General features: G+C 41.9%; 1 protein-coding gene across 1 annotated transcript in view; it reads left to right on the top strand.

The window, feature by feature from the left end:
- The first annotated feature begins 432 nt into the window (after positions 1-432).
- The window catches only part of DET1 (DET1 partner of COP1 E3 ubiquitin ligase), a 69,979-nt gene continuing 46,467 nt past the window's right edge, over positions 433-23,944 (top strand). Inside the window, exon 1 of the mRNA XM_089687667.1 lies at positions 433-1,533. Coding sequence (XP_089543793.1) covers positions 436-1,533 — 1,098 coding nt within the window. The 5' untranslated portion in view covers positions 433-435. The remainder of the gene's footprint in view (positions 1,534-23,944) is intronic.

Here is a 23,944-nt window from a genome sequence, read left to right as displayed (position 1 = left end):
TGTATATCTTTAGTCACTGATATGAATTATATGTTATATTTATTAATTCATCTATTTATTTGTATGCTCTTTGAGCATATTTTTATCAATTGTGAGCATTGCACTTTGTTTCATCTGGTTGGCTCAGTGCTAAGCTGTCAACTAGTCTGCATTTGAATGTTGAAGTACGCTCATATATATTGCTTATTTACATCTATTTTATTAGTTATTCTGAATCATTACTTTAGCGCTGCACTATTTTATTCTATTTTTCTGTCCTGAAGACTGTGGTTTCAGAAAAGAAATTTGCTCCACCTATGGCCAGCTTAAATCAACCCCAATCTTCATTATTCTGGTACTGTTTCGTCACCAAAAATCCTTGAACCTTTGTCTTGTTATTGTTGGTGCTCACGGTCTTAAAACCCCATTTGTTCTTCTTTGCAGTAAGATGAAGTTATGTTTATGATGGATCATGAAGTTCCTACAATAAGACCTAGGAGAATACAGAACCAAAATGTAATTCACCGCCTGGAGCGCAGGAAAATAAGTTCGGGGAAGCCCGGGTCTCACTGGCACCAAGTTCGTATTTTCCACCAGAATGTCTTTCCCAATTTTACAGTCGTCAATGTGGAAAAACCGCCTTGTTTCCTCCGTAAATTCTCCCCCGATGGCAGATATTTTATTGCGTTTTCTTCAGACCAGACCTCCTTAGAGATCTACGAGTACCAAGGCTGCCAGGCAGCAGAAGATCTTTTGAATGGGTACGAAGGAGAAATTTTGGCAAATTCTAATGATCAGAGGTCAGTGAACATCAGAGGACGCTTGTTTGAGCGGTTTTTTGTACTTCTCCATATCACTAATGTGGCTTCCAATGGGGAGCACTTGAATCGAGAGTGCAGTTTATTTACGGACGACTGTCGCTATGTCATTGTGGGATCGGCGGCCTATCTTCCCGAAGAGCCATATCCGCCTTTTTATGAAATCTATCGTAACAGTGAGTCCGTAACTCCCAACCCTAGATCTCCACTGGAGGACTATTCTCTTCATATAATAGACCTTCACACTGGCAAACTTTGTGACTCAAGGACCTTTAAATGTGATAAAATCATTCTGTCACACAATCAAGGCCTTTATTTGTACAAAAACATATTGGCAATTCTGTCTGTGCAACAGCAAACAATTCATGTTTTTCAGGTGACCTCAGAGGGGACTTTCATTGATGTACGAACAATAGGTCGCTTCTGCTATGAGGATGACCTTTTAATATTGTCAGCTGTTTACCCTGAAGTGCAACGCGAAACTCAAACTGGAATGGCAAACTTGTACAAAGAGCCGTTTATTAATTCACTGAAACACAGACTGCTGGTGTATTTATGGAGAAGAGCAGAACAAGATGGCAGCGCTATGGCTAAGAGACGTTTCTTCCAGTACTTTGATCAGTTGCGGCAACTCCGTATGTGGAAAATGCAGCTACTGGATGAAAGTCACTTGTTTATCAAATATACAAGTGAAGATGTGGTCACGCTGAGAGTCAACGACCCATCACAGGTACAGGTATAAAGAAATTTCTTCATTATTTCAATTTGGTGGCATTAAAGTGATTTGTAAATCTTCTTCCCTTTTTTAGCATTAAAATAAGAAATATGTCATATTCACCTGCTCTGTGTAAGGAGTTTGCACAGAGTAGCATCAATCATTATCTTCTTGCCCCCCACCAAGTGCCCACCGTAGGAAGCTGCTTCCTAAGGGGACACTGGTGCATGCTCGCTCCCAAGTCGGGCTGTTTTTGTCTATTCAGACACATGGCCTGGCTCAGCCTTGCCCCCTGCTCTCTGCAAACAGGTTTTCACCTGCAGCAACAGGAGCCAGTGGCTCCCACTGCTCTCAGCCAAGACTGTGAGCATCGGGGGAAGGGAGAGGAGCTGCTGCAGCCATGCACAGCACTGGATCTAGATCGGTCTCAGGTAAGTATAAGGGAGGCTTTGGGAGGAGCTGCACTTAAAAAGTTTTTACCTTTTATACAGAGAATGCATTAAGGTTAAAAAAAAAAAAAAATTTACATTTTTTTATAAGCACTTTAATGGAAGTTAATGTAAGCATAGCAAAATAATATCTTACAGTTTGTCCATGGATGTGGTTGAAAATATACAGCAGTGGTCTCCAGACTGCGGCCCTTTGCTTACCTTTATCCAGCCCTCGAGGCACTATTTTTCTCCCACTGACCCCGACGATGGGCCGCTGTTCCTCCCACTGACCCCGACGATGGGCCGCTGTTCCTCCCACTGACCCCGACGATGGGCCGCTGTTCCTCCCACTGACCCCGACGATGGGCCGCTGTTCCTCCCACTGACCCCGACGATGGGCCGCTGTTCCTCCCACTGACCCCGACGATGGGCCGCTGTTCCTCCCACTGACCCCGACGATGGGCCGCTGTTCCTCCCACTGACCCCGACGATGGGCCGCTGTTCCTCCCACTGACCCCGACGATGGGCCGCTGTTCCTCCCACTGACCCCGACGATGGGCCGCTGTTCCTCCCACTGACCCCGACGATGGGCCGCTGTTCCTCCCACTGACCCCGACGATGGGCCGCTGTTCCTCCCACTGACCCCGACGATGGGCCGCTGTTCCTCCCACTGACCCCGACGATGGGCCGCTGTTCCTGCCACTGACCCCGACGATGGGCCGCTGTTCCTGCCACTGACCCCGACGATGGGCCGCTGTTCCTGCCACTGACCCCGACGATGGGCCGCTGTTCCTGCCACGGACCCCGACGATGGGGCGCTGTTCCTGCCACGGACCGCGACGATGGGGCGCTGTTCCTGCCACGGACCGCGACGATGGGGCGCTGTTCCTGCCACGGACCGCGACGATGGGGCGCTGTTCCTGCCACGGACCGCGACGATGGGGCGCTGTTCCTGCCACGGACCGCGACGATGGGGCGCTGTTCCTGCCACGGACCGCGACGATGGGGCGCTGTTCCTGCCACGGACCGCGACGATGGGGCGCTGTTCCTCCCACGGACCGCGACGATGGGGCGCTGTTCCTCCCACGGACCGCGACGATGGGGCACTGCGGTCCGTGTCCAGACCGAATCCATGTCCTATCCGGACTGCCACCGTACCGCCATTTAGGAGCTGTTCTGCCAAGAAATGGCACCGCCACCACTGTCCTTCTCTTAGAACCAACAGCGGAAGGTCAGACAGCCCCAGAAGGAGGTTGGGGGCCACCCCAGTTAACAAGCAGGTGATTGGTTGCTAGAATGCAAGGCAGTCTCTGCCTGCTGGCCAAAACCCATCCTGTATCTCCCTTCCTCCTCCCTGTCTGTGTAATGTAGGACAGGAATAAGGGTGGGGGCTGAGGACATTATTGGGATCGCTGAAAACTGTAACGGATGGGCTCAAGACAGTTAAGGAGGGAAACTCAGGGCAGTAATGGGGGAAACAGGATTGTATTGGGGGGAGCTGAGGACTGTGAGGGGGATGGGGACAGTAATGTGAAGGGGGGACTGAGTAAGAAAAGGCTCGATCCAGATCTGCGCATGTACACCACAGGTAGGTAAGCCATTCATTTTAAAGGCCTGCCTTACTCGTGAGAAATGTAGGGAAATAATTGCCAACCCCATGCAGTGCCATGTGGTTTGGTGCGTGCGAAAATGTGCTGTAGGAATTAATGCCACCCCCACACATCTGCTAAAGTGCAGCTCATTTCTCTGGGGGTGGGGAACGCTTGCGAATTTTGCACATGTTCCCTAGCCACAGAGATGATAACCTAGCCAAGGAGGAGACGGGGACTGAGATGTATGGGATCCGAATTATACCACAAACTTGCGATTCGGACCTCTGCTGGAAGAAAATTTTGCTGACTGGACCTCCGTGAATTTTAATTTGAATACCCCTGATATACAGTATATCAGGGGAAAATGGAGACAGGTGTCTTAAAGCGGTAATAAACCCAACCTCGGAACTTTGCCTAAAGTGTTACTATTTGAAGTTGAAGCCGTTTTGGAAATATTCATGTCCGCTCCGGCAGGTGACATAACTTGCACAGTTGCCGTGATTGCAGAGAGCGCCGTGCCGCTATGGTGACTCCTGTGCACATGCGTGGGAATGACATCATAACGGTCTGGCCATTTTTAGCTTCCCGAAAGCACAAACCTGGAAGGAAGACTGGGCGAAGATGGAAGCACAAGGGCCATCGACAGCTCAGTGCTGGAGGGCTTTTGTTTTGCAATCAGCTTCCAGGTTTTATTGCCAAAGCTTATTTGAAGAAGCTGATTGGCTACCATGAACAGCTGCACCAGATTTTGCACTCTCCGAATTTAGTAAATCAACCCTAGCTTGCTAATATGTTGTGCATACTAACCACATTATGGCATCAACCTGGGGTCCATTAAAAAAAATAAATAAATAAAATACCGTTTTAAGAGCAATTGAGATCCCCATGCATAAATATTTATTTATTCCAGGTAGCAAACATGGTCTTGGTTCTCTCATATATTTGGTCCGTGTATAAGATACAAAAGAAATTTTCACAAGAGCACTCTTGGCTTCATGCACTCTGTTATTTAATCTGTAGCACATAGACAGCATATTTTACTGGCCAAATGCATTTTAGCTGTTTTTAAATTACGCTGTTGGAAGAGTGTGGGTGAAGCAGAGCGTGCCCTTGTGAGATTTTCTTTTGTGTTCTAAACAGTGTAGATCAGGGGTGGGCAAACTTTTTGACTTGAGGGCCGCAATGGGTTCATATATTGGACCCGGGGGCCGGACCAAGAGTAGATGAATGATGTGTATGTGTCATCCATAGTAAGTATAGTAATATTCCCCCATAGTAAGCATAGTAATTAATCCCCCATATAGTAATTCATCCCCCCTATAGTAATTCATCCCCCATATAGTAATTCATCCCCCATATAGTAATTCATCCCCCATATAGTAATTCATCCCCCATAGTAATTCATCCCCCATATAGTAATTAATCCCCCATATAGTAATTAATCCCCCATATAGTAATTAATCCCCCATATAGTAATTAATCCCCCATATAGTAATTCATCCCCCATATAGTAATTCATCCCCCATAGTAATTCATCCCCCATATAGTAATTCATCCCCCCTATAGTAATTGATTCCCCATATTAATTCATCCCCCATAGTACTATTCCCCCCCAAGTAGTAAGCCAAGTCCCCCCTGTGTCAATTCACTTACCTTTGCTCCGCGCGTTCCTCTCGCCGTGCTCCCGTGCCGTTCCGGTCTTCAGGGCGGACTGTGAGAGGAGCCTAGCTCCCCTCCCCTCACGTTCGTCACGCTGCCCCGCCTACACACATCCTGACAGCCACATCCGCAGGCCGGATTAAAAGGTCCGCCGGGCCGTAGTTTGCCCATTGCTGGTGTAGATAGATAACATGTCTATAAAAAATAAAAAATTGCCCCATCTATTGGGCAGAATGTAAGGACAGAATACCTGCAAGAGTGTGCATTTGCAGCCAATGTGTATGTGTTTGGGGCAGATGATCAGTAAAGCCTAAGTTGTTTTTTTTTTTTTGTTAAGCTAAAAAGTACAAAATAAGCACAAGGGTCTTTACTTACCTTCAGTTGTATTCCTTGTGCTTTTTGTCTTCTAGTTCAGCAGCAGTCTTCCTGCTCCGCTGCCCCTTAGGGCCATAGAAACAGGATCTATGAATGAAGAAACAGGCAGATGACTGCAAGATTGGCCACTTGCATTCATAGATCTGGCTTCATAGAACTTTTATTATGGTTTCTATGAACGGAGGAGCTCGGTGGAAAGGGTGGGCATGGTTGGGTACTCTTCATGAATGCTTGTAAGAGCGCCTCAATTCTAGTAACCCCCGCCACACCAGAAGGTCATGCCAGCGGGAGCATCGAAGGAGGAAAATTGCTACTGACCTAGAAGACAAAAGCACAAGGGACACAGCCGCTTATTTTGCTTTTCTTTTTTTTTTTAACCACTTCCCGACCGGCCGTTGCATATAAACGGCCGGACGGTGGCACTGCAGGGTCGGGTGGCCGTTTATATATACGGCCTCCCCGCACCCTGCTTGTGCGCGCTCCTTGGGAGCGCCCAGCACCGCAATCCGGTGCCTGCTGTGTCCTCCGGACACAGTGAAACACCAATCGTCGGACGGGACCTCTGTACGAGGTCCCGATCATGTGATCACTGATTGGCCAATCAGTGATCACATGCAAAGTAGTAAGCAAGATGTCACTTGTGACATCATTGCTTACTACGTGTGAAATCTGTGAATGATCACAGAGGTCACATGGTACAAGGCTATTCACAACAGCCTTGTAACATGTGACAAGCTGTGACCAATCACAGCTCACTCAGTACTTCTCAATGAGTGCAAGAATGCAGACAGAGAAATGATTGCTTTTACATCCTATATGGGTGTAAAAGCAATCACCCCCCACAAGTAGTACAGTGTCACCCTGGTGACACTGTACTGCTAGGGTGACAGTATGTAAAAAAAAATTAAAATAAAAAATAATATAAAAAAAATAAAATAATGTAAAAAAAAAATGTTTAAAAATTATACTTTTTGGTTATAAACTAATTTGGATTTTTTTTTTTTTTTTACTAAACAGATAACGGAATAAATTTTGGCCAAGATTTATGATGAAATATTATTTATTTGCAAAATTTTATAAAAAAAAAAAACACTTTTTTTCAAAATTTTTGGACTTTTTCATTTACATAGCAAAAAAAATAAAAATCCCAGCGGTGAATAAATACCACCAAAATAAAGCTTTATCTGTATTAAAAAAATGGTAAAAAATTCATTTGGGTACAGTGTTGCATGACCGCGCAATTGTCATTCAAAGTGTGATAGCATTGAAAGCTGAAAATTGCCCTGGTCAGGAAGGGGGTAAAAGTGTCCGGTCTGGAAGTGGTTAAGTGTAACTATAGGCAACAATTTTTTTTTCTTTTTTTCAGTGTTGGATAGTGTGGAGAGGGATTACAACACCTGTCAGTTTTTATTGCTGTTTGTACCCCCTTTAAGAAGATTCCTCCTCTCCATTTTGTCTTGTTTACCATTCTCATTGAAAGTAAAAGTTTTTGGGCTGTCCACAGAAAAGTAATAGAGAGGAAATCTTTCAATGTGGATCCTAGTTCTGGTGACCTGGGGGGCCCAAGGAATTCCCTTAACCGATTCCCAGCTGCCGTATAGTGGATATACTGCTACAGGGTGGCACGGGGGCGCAAAATCACGTGTGTGTGTGTATATGTACATGATTTTGTATTTCCATCATTCGCAGCTGTCAATCACCAGGTCCGGGCCCGTGATCACTCACTGGCGCCCAGTGATTTTTGACAGGGAGGAGAACTGTTTTGTTTACTAACAGTTCTCCTCCCTGTCAGCTCGGGCACACTGCTTTTGGATGGCTGTGCACAGCCATCCAAAACAGTGTGCTTACAGTGAAGCACACTGACACAGCCCCCTATGTAAAACACTCTCAGAACACAGTTAACCCTTTGATCGCTTCTCATGTTAACCCCTTCCTACTCAGTGCTATTAGTATAGTGTCAGTGCATTTTTTTTAGCACTAATCACTGTATTGGTGTCACTGGGGATGTCAGTAACACCAAGTCAGTTCCCCCCAGTGTCAGAATGCCCGCCACAGTCCTACTATAAGTCTCTGATCATCGCCATTACTAGTAAAAAAAATTTAAAAATTCCAGTGTCTATATCGCCATTTGTAAATGCTAAAACTTTCACGCAAACTAATTAATTTACACGTATTTTTAGCAAAGACATATAGCAGAATACATTTTGGCCTAAATTTATGATTAGATTTTTTTACATTTTCTTACTGGACATGTTCAATAGCAAAAAGTCAAAAATATTGTTTTTTGTGGGTCTTTTTTTTTGTAGCGCAAAAAATAAAAACCACACAGGCAATCAAATACCACCGAAAGAAAGCTCAATTCATTGGAAAAAAAAGGATGTAAATTTCATTTGGGTTCAGCTTTTCATGACCGCGCAATTGTCAGTTAAAGTAACACAGCGCCATAACGCAAAAAATGGCCTAATCAGGAAGGGGGGTAAATCCTCTGGAGGGCAAGTGGTTAATTTGCAGGGATTTCCTCTCACTTCCAGTTTGGCTATGGAACAGGAAGTGAAGGTAAATCTCCCCAATGGGACACAGATGACAAAAAAAAAAAAAATCTGACGGGTTATAATCTTCCCTTACTCTATACAAAATGAAAAAAATACCTACCGTATTTTTCGCCGTATAAGACGCACTTTTTCTTCCCCAAAACTGGGGGGGAAATGTCAGTGCGTCTTATAAGGCGAATATGGAGTGGCCGGTCCGGTATTTCCACCGCGGCCGTGTCAGAATACCGGGGCGGCCGCTCAGCTCTGCAGCGGGACCTTACCTGTTCCTCTATCCAGCGGCACGCTGTCTTCCCGGCTTCTGTAGTGTGGGCACTGGGCATGACAGCCGGGTGCCAAGTGCGCATGCGCAAGAAGCGGTGCTTTTTGTGAATGATAAGGCGGTACCTGGGACACATGACAGATCCCAGAAGCCGCCAGACCAATCACAAAGCGCAAGTGCTTCTCGCTCATGCGCACTGGGCACCCGGCTGTCATGCCTAGCGCCATTACAGAAGCCGGGAAGACAGCGCGCGGCTGGATCGAGGAACAGGTAAGATCAAACAAAAACTCTGCGGAAGTAAGAGCGGGTACATGTCAAATTCAGGTACCCGCTCCCCACCTCCCCAAAGGTCAGCAGTCATCTGTACTGTCCGCAGTCTCTGGTCATCCCTGTGCTGTCCGCAGTCTCTGGTCATCCCTGTGCTGTCCGCAGTCTCTGGTCATCCCTGTGCTGTCCGCAGTCTCTGGTCATCCCTGTGCTGTCCGCAGTCTCTGGTCATCCCTGTGCTGTCCGCAGTCTCTGGTCATCCCTGTGCTGTCCGCAGTCTCTGGTCATCTCCTGTACTATGTCCGCAGTCTCTGGTCATCTCCTGTACTATGTCCGCAGTCTCTGGTCATCTCCTGTACTATGTCCGCAGTCTCTGGTCATCTCCTGTACTATGTCCGCAGTCTCTGGTCATCTCCTGTACTATGTCCGCAGTCTCTGGTCATCTCCTGTACTATGTCCGCAGTCTCTGGTCATCTCCTGTACTATGTCCGCAGTCTCTGGTCATCTCCTGTACTATGTCTGCAGTCTCTGGTCATCTCCTGTACTGTGTCCGCAGTCTCTGGTCATCCCTGTGCTGTCCGCAGTCTCTGGTCATCTCCTGTACTGTGTCTGCAGTCCATTAGTTCAGAATTTTTTTTTTTTCCGGTTTTCTGCCTCTAAAACCTCGGTGCATCTTATGGTCAGGTGCGTCTTATATGGCGAAAAATACGGTATAGTTCTACTTTAAGGTAAACTTAGTCCATAAGGAGTTGAAGTTTTTTGTTCGCTCTAAGGCAGTAAACAATATTGCCTGATTCACTTCTGTGGTGAGATATAATTCCCCGCTATTATATCCGTGGCAGCTGCACAAATTATATTCCAAATATCTAATTACAAAAAGAAAATATGAAAACATGGATGACATCTACAGGACTTATCCACACATTCCTAATACAATTTCTGTTGGATATTTAACTTTGTTTGTAACAAGTTTGTTTATGCTGTCTAGCTGGGCTTGCAGGGAACGTTATCAATTATTGGACTTTTTACGAATGCTTTGGTGGTACCACTTTTGAAGCTATTAATTTTTTTACTCCCTCGCTGCCTTTTTGCGCCTCAATCATACCATGTGAAGTATACATTATAAGCTCTTAGCAACTTTTAACATTTTCTAAAAGGGCGTGAATGCTAGGGGTTAGCAGATTTGGTAAGTGGAAATCTGTAAAGCTGGAAGTGTGTAATCAAAATGAGTGTCGGAATACAAATGGGGAAATGGAAAGGAAATATGGATGTAGTTTTACGTCAGCATTTTGGTTGCAAATTAGATACAAAACTGGAATATTACTGACTATATAGCAGTGTGGTGTCGTGTGTTAGCATGTTTTATGACATATTACTGACTATATAGCAGTTTGGTGTCATGTGTTAGCATGTTTTATGGAATATTACTGACTATATAGCAGTGTGGTGTCATGTAGTAGCGTGTTTTATGGAATAATACTGACTATATAGCAGTGTGGTGTCATGTGTTAGCATGTTTTATGGAATATTACTGACTATATAGCAGTGTGGTGTCGTGTGTTAGCATGTTTTATGACATATTACTGACTATATAGCAGTGCGGTGTCATGTGTTAGCATGTTTTATGACATATTACTGACTATATAGCAGTGCGGTGTCATGTGTTAGCATGTTTTATGACATATTACTGACTATATAGCAGTGCGGTGTCATGTGTTAGCATGTTTTATGACATATTACTGACTATATAGCAGTGCGGTGTCATGTGTTAGCATGTTTTATGACATATTACTGACTATATAGCAGTGCGGTGTCATGTGTTAGCATGTTTTATGACATATTACTGACTATATAGCAGTGCGGTGTCATGTGTTAGCATGTTTTATGGAATATTACTGACTATATAGCAGTGCGGTGTCATGTTTTAGCATGTTTTATGGAATATTACTGACTATATAGCAGTGCGGTGTCATGTATTAGCATGTTTTGTGGAATATTGCTGACTATATAGCAGTGCGGTGTCATGTTTTAGCATGTTTTATGACCTATTACTGACTATATAGCAGTGTGGTGTCATGTATTAGCATGTTTTATGACATATTACTGACTATATAGCAGTGTGGTGTCATGTAGTAGCGTGTTTTATGGAATAATACTGACTATATAGCAGTGTGGTATCATGTGTTAGCATGTTTTATGGAATATTACTGACTATATAGCAGTGTGGTGTCGTGTGTTAGCATGTTTTATGACATATTACTGACTATATAGCAGTTTGGTGTCATGTGTTAGCATGTTTTATGGAATATTACTGACTATATAGCAGTGTGGTGTCATGTAGTAGCGTGTTTTATGGAATAATACTGACTATATAGCAGTGTGGTGTCATGTTTTAGCATGTTTTATGACCTATTACTGACTATATAGCAGTGTGGTGTCATGTATTAGCATGTTTTATGACATATTACTGACTATATAGCAGTGTGGTGTCATGTAGTAGCGTGTTTTATGGAATAATACTGACTATATAGCAGTGTGGTATCATGTGTTAGCATGTTTTATGGAATATTACTGACTATATAGCAGTGTGGTGTCGTGTGTTAGCATGTTTTATGACATATTACTGACTATATAGCAGTTTGGTGTCATGTGTTAGCATGTTTTATGGAATATTACTGACTATATAGCAGTGTGGTGTCATGTAGTAGCGTGTTTTATGGAATAATACTGACTATATAGCAGTGTGGTGTCATGTGTTAGCATGTTTTATGACATATTACTGACTATATAGCAGTGCGGTGTCATGTGTTAGCATGTTTTATGACATATTACTGACTATATAGCAGTGCGGTGTCATGTGTTAGCATGTTTTATGACATATTACTGACTATATAGCAGTGCGGTGTCATGTGTTAGCATGTTTTATGACATATTACTGACTATATAGCAGTGCGGTGTCATGTGTTAGCATGTTTTATGACATATTACTGACTATATAGCAGTGTGGTGTCATGTATTAGCATGTTTTATGACATATTACTGACTATATAGCAGTGTGGTGTCATGTAGTAGCGTGTTTTATGGAATAATACTGACTATATAGCAGTGTGGTATCATGTGTTAGCATGTTTTATGGAATATTACTGACTATATAGCAGTGTGGTGTCGTGTGTTAGCATGTTTTATGACATATTACTGACTATATAGCAGTTTGGTGTCATGTGTTAGCATGTTTTATGGAATATTACTGACTATATAGCAGTGTGGTGTCATGTAGTAGCGTGTTTTATGGAATAATACTGACTATATAGCAGTGTGGTGTCATGTTTTAGCATGTTTTATGACCTATTACTGACTATATAGCAGTGTGGTGTCATGTATTAGCATGTTTTATGACATATTACTGACTATATAGCAGTGTGGTGTCATGTAGTAGCGTGTTTTATGGAATAATACTGACTATATAGCAGTGTGGTATCATGTGTTAGCATGTTTTATGGAATATTACTGACTATATAGCAGTGTGGTGTCGTGTGTTAGCATGTTTTATGACATATTACTGACTATATAGCAGTTTGGTGTCATGTGTTAGCATGTTTTATGGAATATTACTGACTATATAGCAGTGTGGTGTCATGTAGTAGCGTGTTTTATGGAATAATACTGACTATATAGCAGTGTGGTGTCATGTGTTAGCATGTTTTATGACATATTACTGACTATATAGCAGTGCGGTGTCATGTGTTAGCATGTTTTATGACATATTACTGACTATATAGCAGTGCGGTGTCATGTGTTAGCATGTTTTATGACATATTACTGACTATATAGCAGTGCGGTGTCATGTGTTAGCATGTTTTATGACATATTACTGACTATATAGCAGTGCGGTGTCATGTGTTAGCATGTTTTATGACATATTACTGACTATATAGCAGTGTGGTGTCATGTATTAGCGTGTTTTATGGAATATTACTGACTATATAGCAGTGCGGTGTCATGTTTTAGCATGTTTTATGGAATATTACTGACTATATAGCAGTGCGGTGTCATGTATTAGCATGTTTTGTGGAATATTGCTGACTATATAGCAGTGCGGTGTCATGTATTAGCATGTTTTATGACCTATTACTGACTATATAGCAGTGTGGTGTCATGTATTAGCGTGTTTTATGGAATATTACTGATTATATAGCAGTGCGGTGTCATGTATTAGCATGTTTTGTGGAATATTGCTGACTATATAGCAGTGCGGTGTCATGTAGTAGCGTGTTTTATGGAATAATATTGACTATATAGCAGTGTGGTGTCATGTATTAGCGTGTTTTATGACCTATTACTGACTATATAGCAGTGTGGTGTCATGTATTAGCATGTTTTATGACATATTACTGACTATATAGCAGTGTGGTGTCATGTATTAGCATGTTTTATGACATATTACTGACTATATAGCAGTGTGGTGTCATGTATTAGCATGTTTTATGACATATTACTGACTATATAGCAGTGTGGTGTCATGTATTAACATGTTTTATTTAGTTGTGGGGTGATATTAGGCAGGAATTGTCATTTTCATTTGTGCATTCTTGACCTCTCTTGAGCTCTTTCTCCTACTGCTGAGATCAAAGAAATTAGCTATGGGTTACCTACACTTCATGTTGATCGTAAAGGAGACGTAACTTTTGGAATGTATAAATCCACCCTCCCTACCCCTCCTCACCATACTTTCTTCAAGTGATTGCAAAGCTTAGAATTTTTTTGCATTAAAGGATAAGTTCACTTAAAAAAAAAAAAAAAAAAAAAAGCCCCTTTTGAGAGCTGGGCATGCCTGTGCAATGAGCTCCCTTATTATTATTTATTTCAGGTACTTATATAGTGCTGTCAATTTACGCAGCACTTTACATATATATTGTACATTCACATCAGTCCCTAACCCTCAAGGGGTGTACAATCTAAGGTCCCTAACTCACATTCATATACTAGGGCCAATTTAGACAGGAGCCAATTACCTACCTGCATGTCTTTGGAGTGTGGGAGGAAACCGGAGTACCCGGAGGAAACCCATGCAGGCACAGGGAGAACATGCAAACTCCAGGCAGGTGGTGCCATGGCTGGGATTCAAACCAACAACCATAGTACTGCCAGGTGGAAGTGCTAACCATTTAGCCACTGTGCTACCCCATTGAATGAAGTGGTGTTCTGGGCATTTCTAGTCTGAGTACTACTGTGGACAAATTTGTTGTTACCCTTCCATGAAAACAAGAACCGCCCACAATTTCCTATGACTGGCAAAAGTAATTGGCATCCATTATTGTTCATTCCACATAACAAACTATTTTAAATAATAAACACATGCAAATTGACATTGGCAAAAATAATAGGACACTTAGTCCTCATGCACAGTGGACGTTTTTACAGTGGCTGTTTTTGGATTTTGCCATTTTTTTCTATAGATAGTAACCCCCCCCCCCCCCAGCATGTTATCCTATGTGTCCATGTACACATAGACCATAATCAACGTTTTTTGGCTGGAAAAAAAAAACCCAGGACTAGTGGGTTTCTAGAGGAGTTTTTTATAGCTGTAAAAACACTCTAATGCTGAAAAACGCTGCAAACCGGTATTTTCGCATGATTTTTTGACAAAAAAAATATTTTTTTGGTTCAAAAATAAACCACAAATGTGGAAAAATACGGCAAAACACCACTAAACGCTAAAAAAACCCAAGTTTTTAAAGCGACTTTACACAGCTAACGTTACCAGCGTTATCAAAACACCCCGTGTGCATGGAGCCTTCTAATATGTTCTTTCACAACCTTTTCGAAGCAATCACTGCAAACAAGCGATTTCTGTAGCTCTCCGTGAGATTTCTGCACGTGCCAGCAGGTAGTTGGGCTCACTCTTCTTCAGTAAACTGCTCCAGCTCTCTCGGGTTTGAAGGGTGCCTTCTCCAGACAGCATGTTTGAGCTGTTTCCACAGATGTGCAGATCAGGGCTCTTGGAAGCCCACTTCAGAATAGTCCGATGGTTTCTTCTTAGCCTATCTGCAGTGCTATTGGCTACGGGCAGGGTGGATTTGATTTAAATCACTAGTCAGTAAGGCTTGATTTAAATCCTAGTTTTCTACATAGACTAATTCTTGCTGGTATAACTTTAATATGCAAGTAGATGAAGATTTTTAGAATAACAACTTTTCATATTAGTTTTTTTATCCCCAGTTTAACCACTTGAGCTCCAGAGGATTTACCCCCCTTAATGACCAGGCCTTTTTTTGCTGTTTGGCGCTGCACTAATTCAAATGATAATTGCGCGGTCATGCAATGCTGTACCCAAACGAAATTTACGTCCTTTTTTTCACACAAATAGAGCTTTCTTTTGGTGGTATTTGATCACCTCTGCGTTTTTTTATTTTCTGTGCTATAAACAAAAAAAACACGAAAATTTTGAAAAAAAACAATATTTTCTACTTTCAGCTATAAAAAATATATTGTAAACTCAAAGTTAGTCATAAATTTAAGCCAAAACGTATTCTGCTACATGTTTTTGGTAAAAAAATCCCAATAAGTGTATATTGATTGCTTTGTGTGAACGTTATAGCGTCTACAAATTATGGTATGGATACTGCAATTTATGCCTTTTTTTGCTATACAGCGCTGCACTAATTCAAATGATAATTGCACGGTCATGCAATGCTGTACCCAAACGAAATTTACGTCCTTTTTTTCACACAAATAGAGCTTTCTTTTGGTGGTATTTGATCACGTGCTTGAACCGCTACAAAATAATTACCGCCAAGTGCTAACAGAGATCAGGCCTGATTCTGTGAACACTGCGGTTTTGAGTGTAATATGTATCAAGTGACAGTTATCTACTGACACTGCACTTGCTGGGGGAGAAGGGGGGGGGGGCGTAGGGGCTAAACGCAGGTGCTGGCAGGTGTTGGGGCTGATCCCGCTACCACTGCGTTTTTGGGGATACTATAGTAATGTGAATGCTGGTATAGCGCTGATGTGATCAAAGATATTGATCCAATCAGACACTATATACTAGCAATGGAGGTTTAGCGTGCAAGTAAGCGTGTTCCTGGCAATCAAGGGGTCAAATGTGATTATTTGTGTACTAGCGGGCAAACTGGCGCTATCTGGGAGGGGCGCTAAAACTATCGGAAGTCACCAGTGACACTAATACAGTGATCAGTAAAAATCTGTTCACTGTAATCAATGACACTGGTGACACGCCAGTGAAGGGGTTAACTGGGGGGGTGGGTGGGGGGCAATCAAGGGGTTAAATGGGATTACTGATGTACTGGCGGGCAAACTGGCGCTATCTGGGAGGGGCGCTAACACTATCGGAAGTCGCCAGCGACACTGATACAGTGATCAGTAAAAATCGGTTCACTGATCAGTGACACTGGTGACAGGGCAGTGAAGGGGTCAACTCGGGGGGGGGGGGGGGGGGCGATCAAGGGGTTAGACGGGACTACTGGTGTATTAACGGGCAATCTGGTGCTATCTGGGAGGGGCGCTAACACTATCGGAAGTCGACAGCGACACTGATACAGTGATCAGTAAAAATCGCTTCACTGATCAGTGACACTGGTGACAGGGCAGTGGTGAAGGGGTTAAATGGGGGGGCGATCAGGGGGTTAAATGTGTCCTCTAGAGTGTTCTAACTGTCAGTGTGCTGTTTTACTCACATTTAAATGTTTCTTCTTCTCTGTCTGGAACGGAATGTGTCCAGGCAGAGAAGAATGACATCATATCCTGCCCTGTGTAAACGTCAACACAGGACAGGACAGGATAGGACAGGGACCGATCATCTGATTTCAGCCAGAAATCACTGGCTGAAATCTAATGATTGATCCCTCCTGGATCGAATGGTGACACCCGCGGGTCGGCGGGAGCGTGTGCGCGTGCCCCCTACCCGCGAAAGTGTCGGGAGCGCGGAGCCCGTTTTAAAACGTGCTTTTGCGCTCCACTGCTGCCCTGCACACGTATATATACAGTGGCAGGGCGGCAAGCAGTTAATAGGTTAATCATTCATATTTGGACAACTTTTCTGTTGTACTTAGGAAGGAGAAAAATAATCATTACCTTAATAATAACAATGTAAATAGATTTATTCAACTGAAACAATAACATTCCAGCATATGTGATTTGCTTAAACATCCATGTTTGTTAACTAATTTGGCTAAACAAAATATATATATTTTAAGAAACTTAGACTGTCAGCCCCTTCTTCCTCACACTTCGTTTCACTTTCTTCTTGTGCAGATCTATTCCACTCCAAACAATCAGAAAAATATTGTTTCTATTCTATTCACTGAACTTCTTGAAACTTAGCAGTGAAGGGGTTGATTCTGTATTCATAGGTTTGTAGAAGTTAGGATGAAGGTCTTTTTCTTAACTCTGTTCATGTTATAACATTTTTGCTGTGAAGAAGAGGCATGTGATCTCCGCTGAGTCCAATTCAGTTTTGAGAACTGCAAAAGTAAACCAACATCTGTGATAATATCTTGTAGGGAGAGAAACTGCCCAATAATCTTACAAAAACCTCTGGAAGAGCATGACATTGTGAATGGATTCGTGGAATTTATTTACCAAAAAAATTAAACATTTACAGCCTTATTCTACATAATTAAAAAACTAATCTTTATTTCATGATGGAATAACCTTTGGATGGTAATATATTTTCCTCAAAAAGCATTTTATTTTTAAAAATCCGATTTAAATAAAAAAAATCCGATTTAAATCAAACAAAATCCGATTTTTTTTTTTTTTTTTTTTTTTTTTTAAATCATTGATTTTTATCCACCCTGGCGTTTTACCAGCGTTTTTCGTTTGAAACGCTGATCAAATCTACTGCTGAACACAAGTTCAAAAAAACGACTAAACTCAACTGCCTGTAAACAATGATGTGTACATGGACAGGAAAACATTAGGGAGAGTTCAGGGGCTGCTGCAAAAACCTCTGAACATCTCCTAAACGTGAGTTTATCAGCTGCAGTGTACATGGAGCCCTAAGACTTGTGCTCAGTACTGTAGATCCGTGTACAGGTACATGTATACACGCAACCACCATGCTTGTCTCCACTGTGTTGCTACCTTGGAAGTCATTTTGGTTAATTCAGGTTAATTTTCATGCAATGAATGAAAAACAACAGAACTGGAAGAAGTTTAGTGGAGTTCGTTCTTTTTTTATATACATAAACTTTGAAGTGACGGGCCTTTTTTGTCAGGTTAGTGTACATTGGCTGAATAAATTGGAACTTTAGGAATTGGCGGTTAGAAGAAAAGGTGAAGGTGTACAGAAATTGCCCGCAGCATCTTTCTACGTGATCTTCTTATCGTCCTCAGATTCATCCTCTGTGCCTCTTCTTTTTCACCTTTCACACTAACAGCAAAGAATTATGAAATGGTGATGTAGCTGGAATATATATATGTATGTAAAACACTAACTGTATCATTAGGATTCTGCATAGATGGATTGAGCTGCTACAGAATATATTTCTGACCTTTTCCATAAATATTCTTCAAGTTACTCCTCTCTTCTTTTCAACTGACCAACAGATGTCTTTCCTTGCTGTGTGTGTGGCTGCTAACCTGCTCAGAAGCAGCTATGTTTTCCAAAGTTCAGCACCTTCCACCCTTGGTCTTATTTATTTATTACAGGTACTTATATAGCACCGTCAATTTACACAGCATTTTACATATATATTGGGCAGCACAGTGGCTAAATGGTTAGCACTTCCACCTGGCAGTACTAGGGTCGTTGGTTCGAATCCCAGCCACGGCACCACCTGCCTGGAGTTTGCATGTTCTCCCTGTGACTGCGTAGGTTTCCTCCGGGTACTCCGGTTTCCTCCCACACTCCAAAGACATGCTGATAGGTTAATTGGATCCTGTCTAAATTGGCCCTTGTATATGAATATGAGTTAGGGACCTTAGATTGTACACCCCTTGAGGGTTAGGGACTGATGTAAATGTACAATATACTGTAGATGTAAAAGCACTGCATAAATTGACAGCACTATAAAAGTACCTTAAATAAATAAAATAAATTATAAAGACAAAATATGCATATACTTAGCACTGCGTAAATTGACAGCGCTATATAAATACCTGAAATAAATCAAAATAAATATTGTACATTCACATCAGTCCCTAACCCTCATGGGGCGTACAATCTAAGGTCCCTAACTCACATTATACATACACATACTAGGGACAATTTTAGTCAGGAGACAACCTGTCAGCATGTCTTTGGAGTTTGGGAGGAAACTGGAGCACCTGGAGGAAACCCACACAGGCACAGGGAGAACATGCAAACTCCAGGCAGGTGGTGCCGTGGTTGTGATTCGAACCAACGACTCGAGTACTGCCAGGCAGAAGTGCGGTGTGATTTGTAGTTACATAGACTTGAATTGAAACCGGTTATCTGTCCTAAGGTAACATGATTCCAGAGAAAGAGAGAGAGATATCACACTGCAGCTATGTGAACCTAGCGATACTAAATCTAAGTTTAACCAAAAAAATTATAATTACAGGCAAAGGTAGTTGAAGCAGTGTTTCCCAACAGATACATCCCATCCGTGGAGTGCAAACAGGCATCTGGTCTCGGGATGCCTTCTTAACACCTAACACTGTATGTACCTGGTGCTGGTCCTTATGCAGATATACATGCGAGTGTGATGTTATTGTTAGGTTTTATATTATTTAATCGCTTCCCGACCGCCCTATAGCAGAACTACTGCTACAGGGCAGCAGGGTTGCTCAAAATCACGTGTGTGTATATATACTTGATTTTGCATTTCCGGGTAGGGACCACGCGTGGCGCCCTACCTGTGACGCCACCGGTTCCCAGCCTGAGATTCCCCACCGGCACCTGCCGATCGCCAAGGAACAGTGAAAGGGGAGAGGTCTGTGTGTAAACAACACAGATCTCTGCCCTGTCAGCACCAACATTCTGATTTGTATTACTCTGCACATCAGAGCAATACACAGCAGCATGTTTCCCTAGTAAAACACACAGCACACACAGTAAAACAGCACACAGTTAACCCTTTGATCGCCCCACATGTTAGCCCCTTTCTGCCCAATGCCATTAGTACAGTGTCAGTGCTTTTAATTAGCACTGATCATTGTATTGGTGTCACTGGGGATGTCCGTGACACCAAGTCAGTTCCCCCCCCCAGTGTTAGAATGCCCGACACAGTCCCACTATAAGTTTCTGATCGCCGCCATTACTAGTAAAATAAATTCCAGTATATATACCGCCGTTTGCAAAGGCTATAACTTTCACGTAAACAAATTTACATGTATTGGGATTTTTTTTTTTTTTTCTTTTTTAGCAAAGACATGTTGCAGAATACATTCTGGCCTAAATTTATGATGAAATTTGATTTTTAAAAGTTTTTTTACTGGACATGTTTAATAGCAAAAAGTAACAAATATTGTTTTTTTTTCCCTCAAAATTGGCAGTCTTTTTTTTTTTTTTTCATAGCGCAAAAAATAAAAAACGCACAGGCGATCAAATACCATCGAAAGAAAGCTCCACGTGTTTGAAAAAAAGTGTGTAAATTTCATTTAGGTGCAGCGTTGCATGACCGTGCATTTGCCATCTGCTGATCATCGTTACAGTGCTTTCCAGGCTCCAAAAAGTATAGTAAATGCACATTTTTTTTTTTTTTACCTGAAAAAAAAATGGGCATTAATAATTTTCTTTAAAATAGGGAATTTATCCTTTTAAGACCAAAAACTACAAAGATTATTTGCCCTACCAACTGTTATTTTCAGCAATGCTAGGCAATGGGAAGTGATCATACGTTGACTGAGTGGAACCTGAAAGAATGGTCACTTTGGGTGGGGTTGGAACAGTATAACTGGATACTGTAGGATTTAATCTATGATTTGTGGTTGGAGGGTGGGGGCAGAGAACTGTAATTGTGGCTGCTGGGGGAATTGAGAACTGTACACAAGGATCCTGTTTGGCTCCCTGTACAGATGAAAACTGTATGTCGGATCAAATCCGTAATATTTCTGCCACCCAGCTTTTCAGTGCTGGCGCAGATTTTGGGAAATTTTTATCCTGCCCTGTATTAACCTCATGCGGACCAGTGACATACTGATACATGTAAACAAACAGAGGGCTCAGTGGTCTAGTGCATTACCTTCTAAAAATGAGGTATATTGAATAAAAGTAGTATACTCACAAAAGAATAAAATTAAAGGCACATCACAAAAAAGACAGCATGGTCCAATCTCCTTAGATCAGTGTTTCTCAACTCCAGTCCTCATGGACCCCCAACAGGTCATGTTTTCAGGATTTCCATTATTTTGCACAGGTGATTTGATCAGTTTCACTGCCTTAGTAATTACCACAGCTGTTTCATCTGAGGGAAATCCTGAAAACATGACTTGTTGGGGGTCCATGAGGACTGGAGTTGAGAAACACTGCCTTAGATGGTGGCTGTTGGGGGACTGTAGGCCTCCAAATGGTTGACGCGTTTCATGTGGGGTTACTGATATTGTGGAGCTCATCGTCCAGCGCAGGAGTCATTTTCTCATGCTTTTTTTTATTAGACATACCGACACATCACTGGAGTTTGAGTACTTATACCGGGATGTTGCCTGCAGTTGCAGGCATCATTCCGGGGATCATTTTTTCAGCTGGCGGTTAGCTTTCTTGTAAAAGCAATCCTCGTGCCACCTTCCCTGGCTCTCCCGTTCCAATCGGGAGACCCAAGTGTCTAACCGGCGGTTCCACCAGTTGACCATAGAGCTGATCAGGGACCAGAATGGCCCCAATCATCTCTGTGGTCTAAGACGGGCATCTCCAAACTGCTGCCCGAGGGCCAGATGTGGCCCTTTGCTTGCTTTTATCTGGCCCTTCCTTCCACTGATATGAGGTACTATTTCTTCCGATGACACCAAAGACAGGGCACTATTCCTCCCACTGACAACATCAGTGGGAGGAATAGATAGATGGTGTACTAATTCTCCTGCTTACACCAATAATTAATTTAATTTTTTTTTTTTTTTTTTTTTAGTCCCACTGACCACCAAGCCTATGGCATTGTTTGCTCCCACCAATGCCAGGGCATTTTCTACTTCTTCTGGACACAGTCCGGCGCCCCTAATATTTAAATCGCAGAACACTGGCCCTTTGTTTAGAAAGTTTGGAGACCCCTGGTCTAAGAAACTGAAATTGAGCATTTTGTCACTTCCGGATTCATTGGTTGTAAACAAACCATTTGTGGTTTGAAAAGAAGCATTGGATCATACTGATAATCAGAAATAATAGAGCTTTTCCTTTGTGACCATTGAGGTTTCATGTGGGTGCCAAAAACTCCATGTTTTTAGGGTTTTTTGTTTTTTTTATTGATCTGAATCCTGCTCATTGCTTTCAATGGGTCTGTGTATACAGGTTCGTAAACTATCAGTAAACTAGCATACTTGTTCAGTCAAAAAAACAAAAACAAAAATCTATGATACTGGTTGGTATTTTACTCGCATAATTCACATTTCTCCTTGAATAACCATGTTATATCTAGAAGGCTTTTTACACACACAATGTATGGACCATACCCAGTTCAGTTCCAGAACAATTTGTTTTTATTTTTTGCATATATGTAAAAATCTAAATTTTTTTGCAAAAAAAAATTCCTAAACCCCCAGAACATTATAAAAAATTTTTAAAGCAAGGGCCCTGTAGAATAAAAAGGTGATAGTTGCAAATTTCTATGTCACATGATATTTGTGTAACTGTTTAATAAACACAAATTTTCAGGAAAAAAAAATTAATTTTAGTGCAAAAACCCACAATAGAATATGCATTTTTGGTTAATATATAAAAGATATGGTTGCATCGAATAAATAGATACCAAACATTCCATGTCTTAAAATTGTGTGGGCCCGCAATATCACCAAAAACTACGGTGCACAAAAATCACCATAGGTGACATAGAGAGAGAACTGTAAGTAAACAATACATTTCTCTGCCCTGTCAGCTCCTGCACACTGCTATGCATGGCTTTACATAGCAGTGTGCTTACAGTGAAGCACATACACACACAGTAAAACAGCGCACAGTTAACCCTCTGATCGCAAATGATTGCACCAACTCACCAAGCTGCTAGGCCATAGTTTTGTAGCCCAGTCCAGCCTTGTGTAGGTCTACAATCTTGTCCCTGACATCCTTGGACAGCTCTTTGGTCTTTGCCATGGTGGAGAGTTTGTAATCTGATTGTTTGATTGCTCCTGTGGACAGGTGTCTTTTATACAGGTAACAAAACGAGATTAGCAGCACTCCCTTTAAGAGACGGCTTCTAATCTCAGCTTGTTACCTGCATGAAAGACACCTGGTAGCCATAAATCCTGCTGAATGATAGGGGATCAAATACTTATTTCCCTCATGAACATGCAAATCAGTGCAGAATTTGTTAGACATGCATTTCTTTTGAATTTTGTGTTACTATTCTGTCTCTCAGTGTTACAATACACCTACATCTACCATTCAATTTTTAGACTGATCGTTTCTTTGCGAGTGGGCAATCATTCAAAATCAGCAGGGGATCAAATACTTATTTCCTTCACTGTAACATCTTTTAATTGCAAAATCGACCTATTCATCACAGCCCATGGGCTAATTCATTGGCAGATGTATTAGTATGAGGCAATGTGACCATAATATACATGCACTGTTCATAGCTCAGTACCTACCAGTGCTTAAGTGGTTGGCAGGGTAAGCCTGGAATCCAGATGCTGATAATAAGGTAGTAAAAGATTTTCCAGTCAATATAGTTTTTGTTTGTTACTTAACCGTTTCAATACCGTGCAATTTTACACCTTCCTGCCCAGGCCATTTTTCAGGTTTCAGCGCTCTCACACTTTGAATGACAATTGCGCAGTCATACAACATTGTACCCAAACTAAAATTTTATCATTTTCTTCACACAACTAGAGCTTTCTTTTGGTGGTATTTAATCACCGCTGGGGTTTTTATTTTTTGCTAAATTAACAAAAAAAGACCAAAAATTTTGAAAAAAAAACACATTTTTCTTTGTTTCTGTTATAAAAGTTTACAAATAAATAATTGTTCTTCATAAATTTAGGCCGAGATGTATTCTGCTACATGTCTTTGGTGAAAATAACCCAAATTAGGATGTATTATTTAGTTTGTAGGAAAGTTATAGAGTTCACAAACTATGGTATAGATCTGAATATTGATCAATCCTGAAGTACTGACAGCCAATCTAATTTCTTGAGGTCCAAGAATGTCAGAATAGTACAGATATC

The sequence above is a fragment of the Staurois parvus genome, unplaced genomic scaffold (assembly GCF_062004578.1).
Source record: "Staurois parvus isolate SC_StPar_1 unplaced genomic scaffold, SC_StPar_1.0 ptg000432l, whole genome shotgun sequence".
NCBI classification, from domain to species: domain Eukaryota; kingdom Metazoa; phylum Chordata; class Amphibia; order Anura; family Ranidae; genus Staurois; species Staurois parvus.
This window is presented reverse-complemented; position numbering and strand designations above follow the sequence as displayed.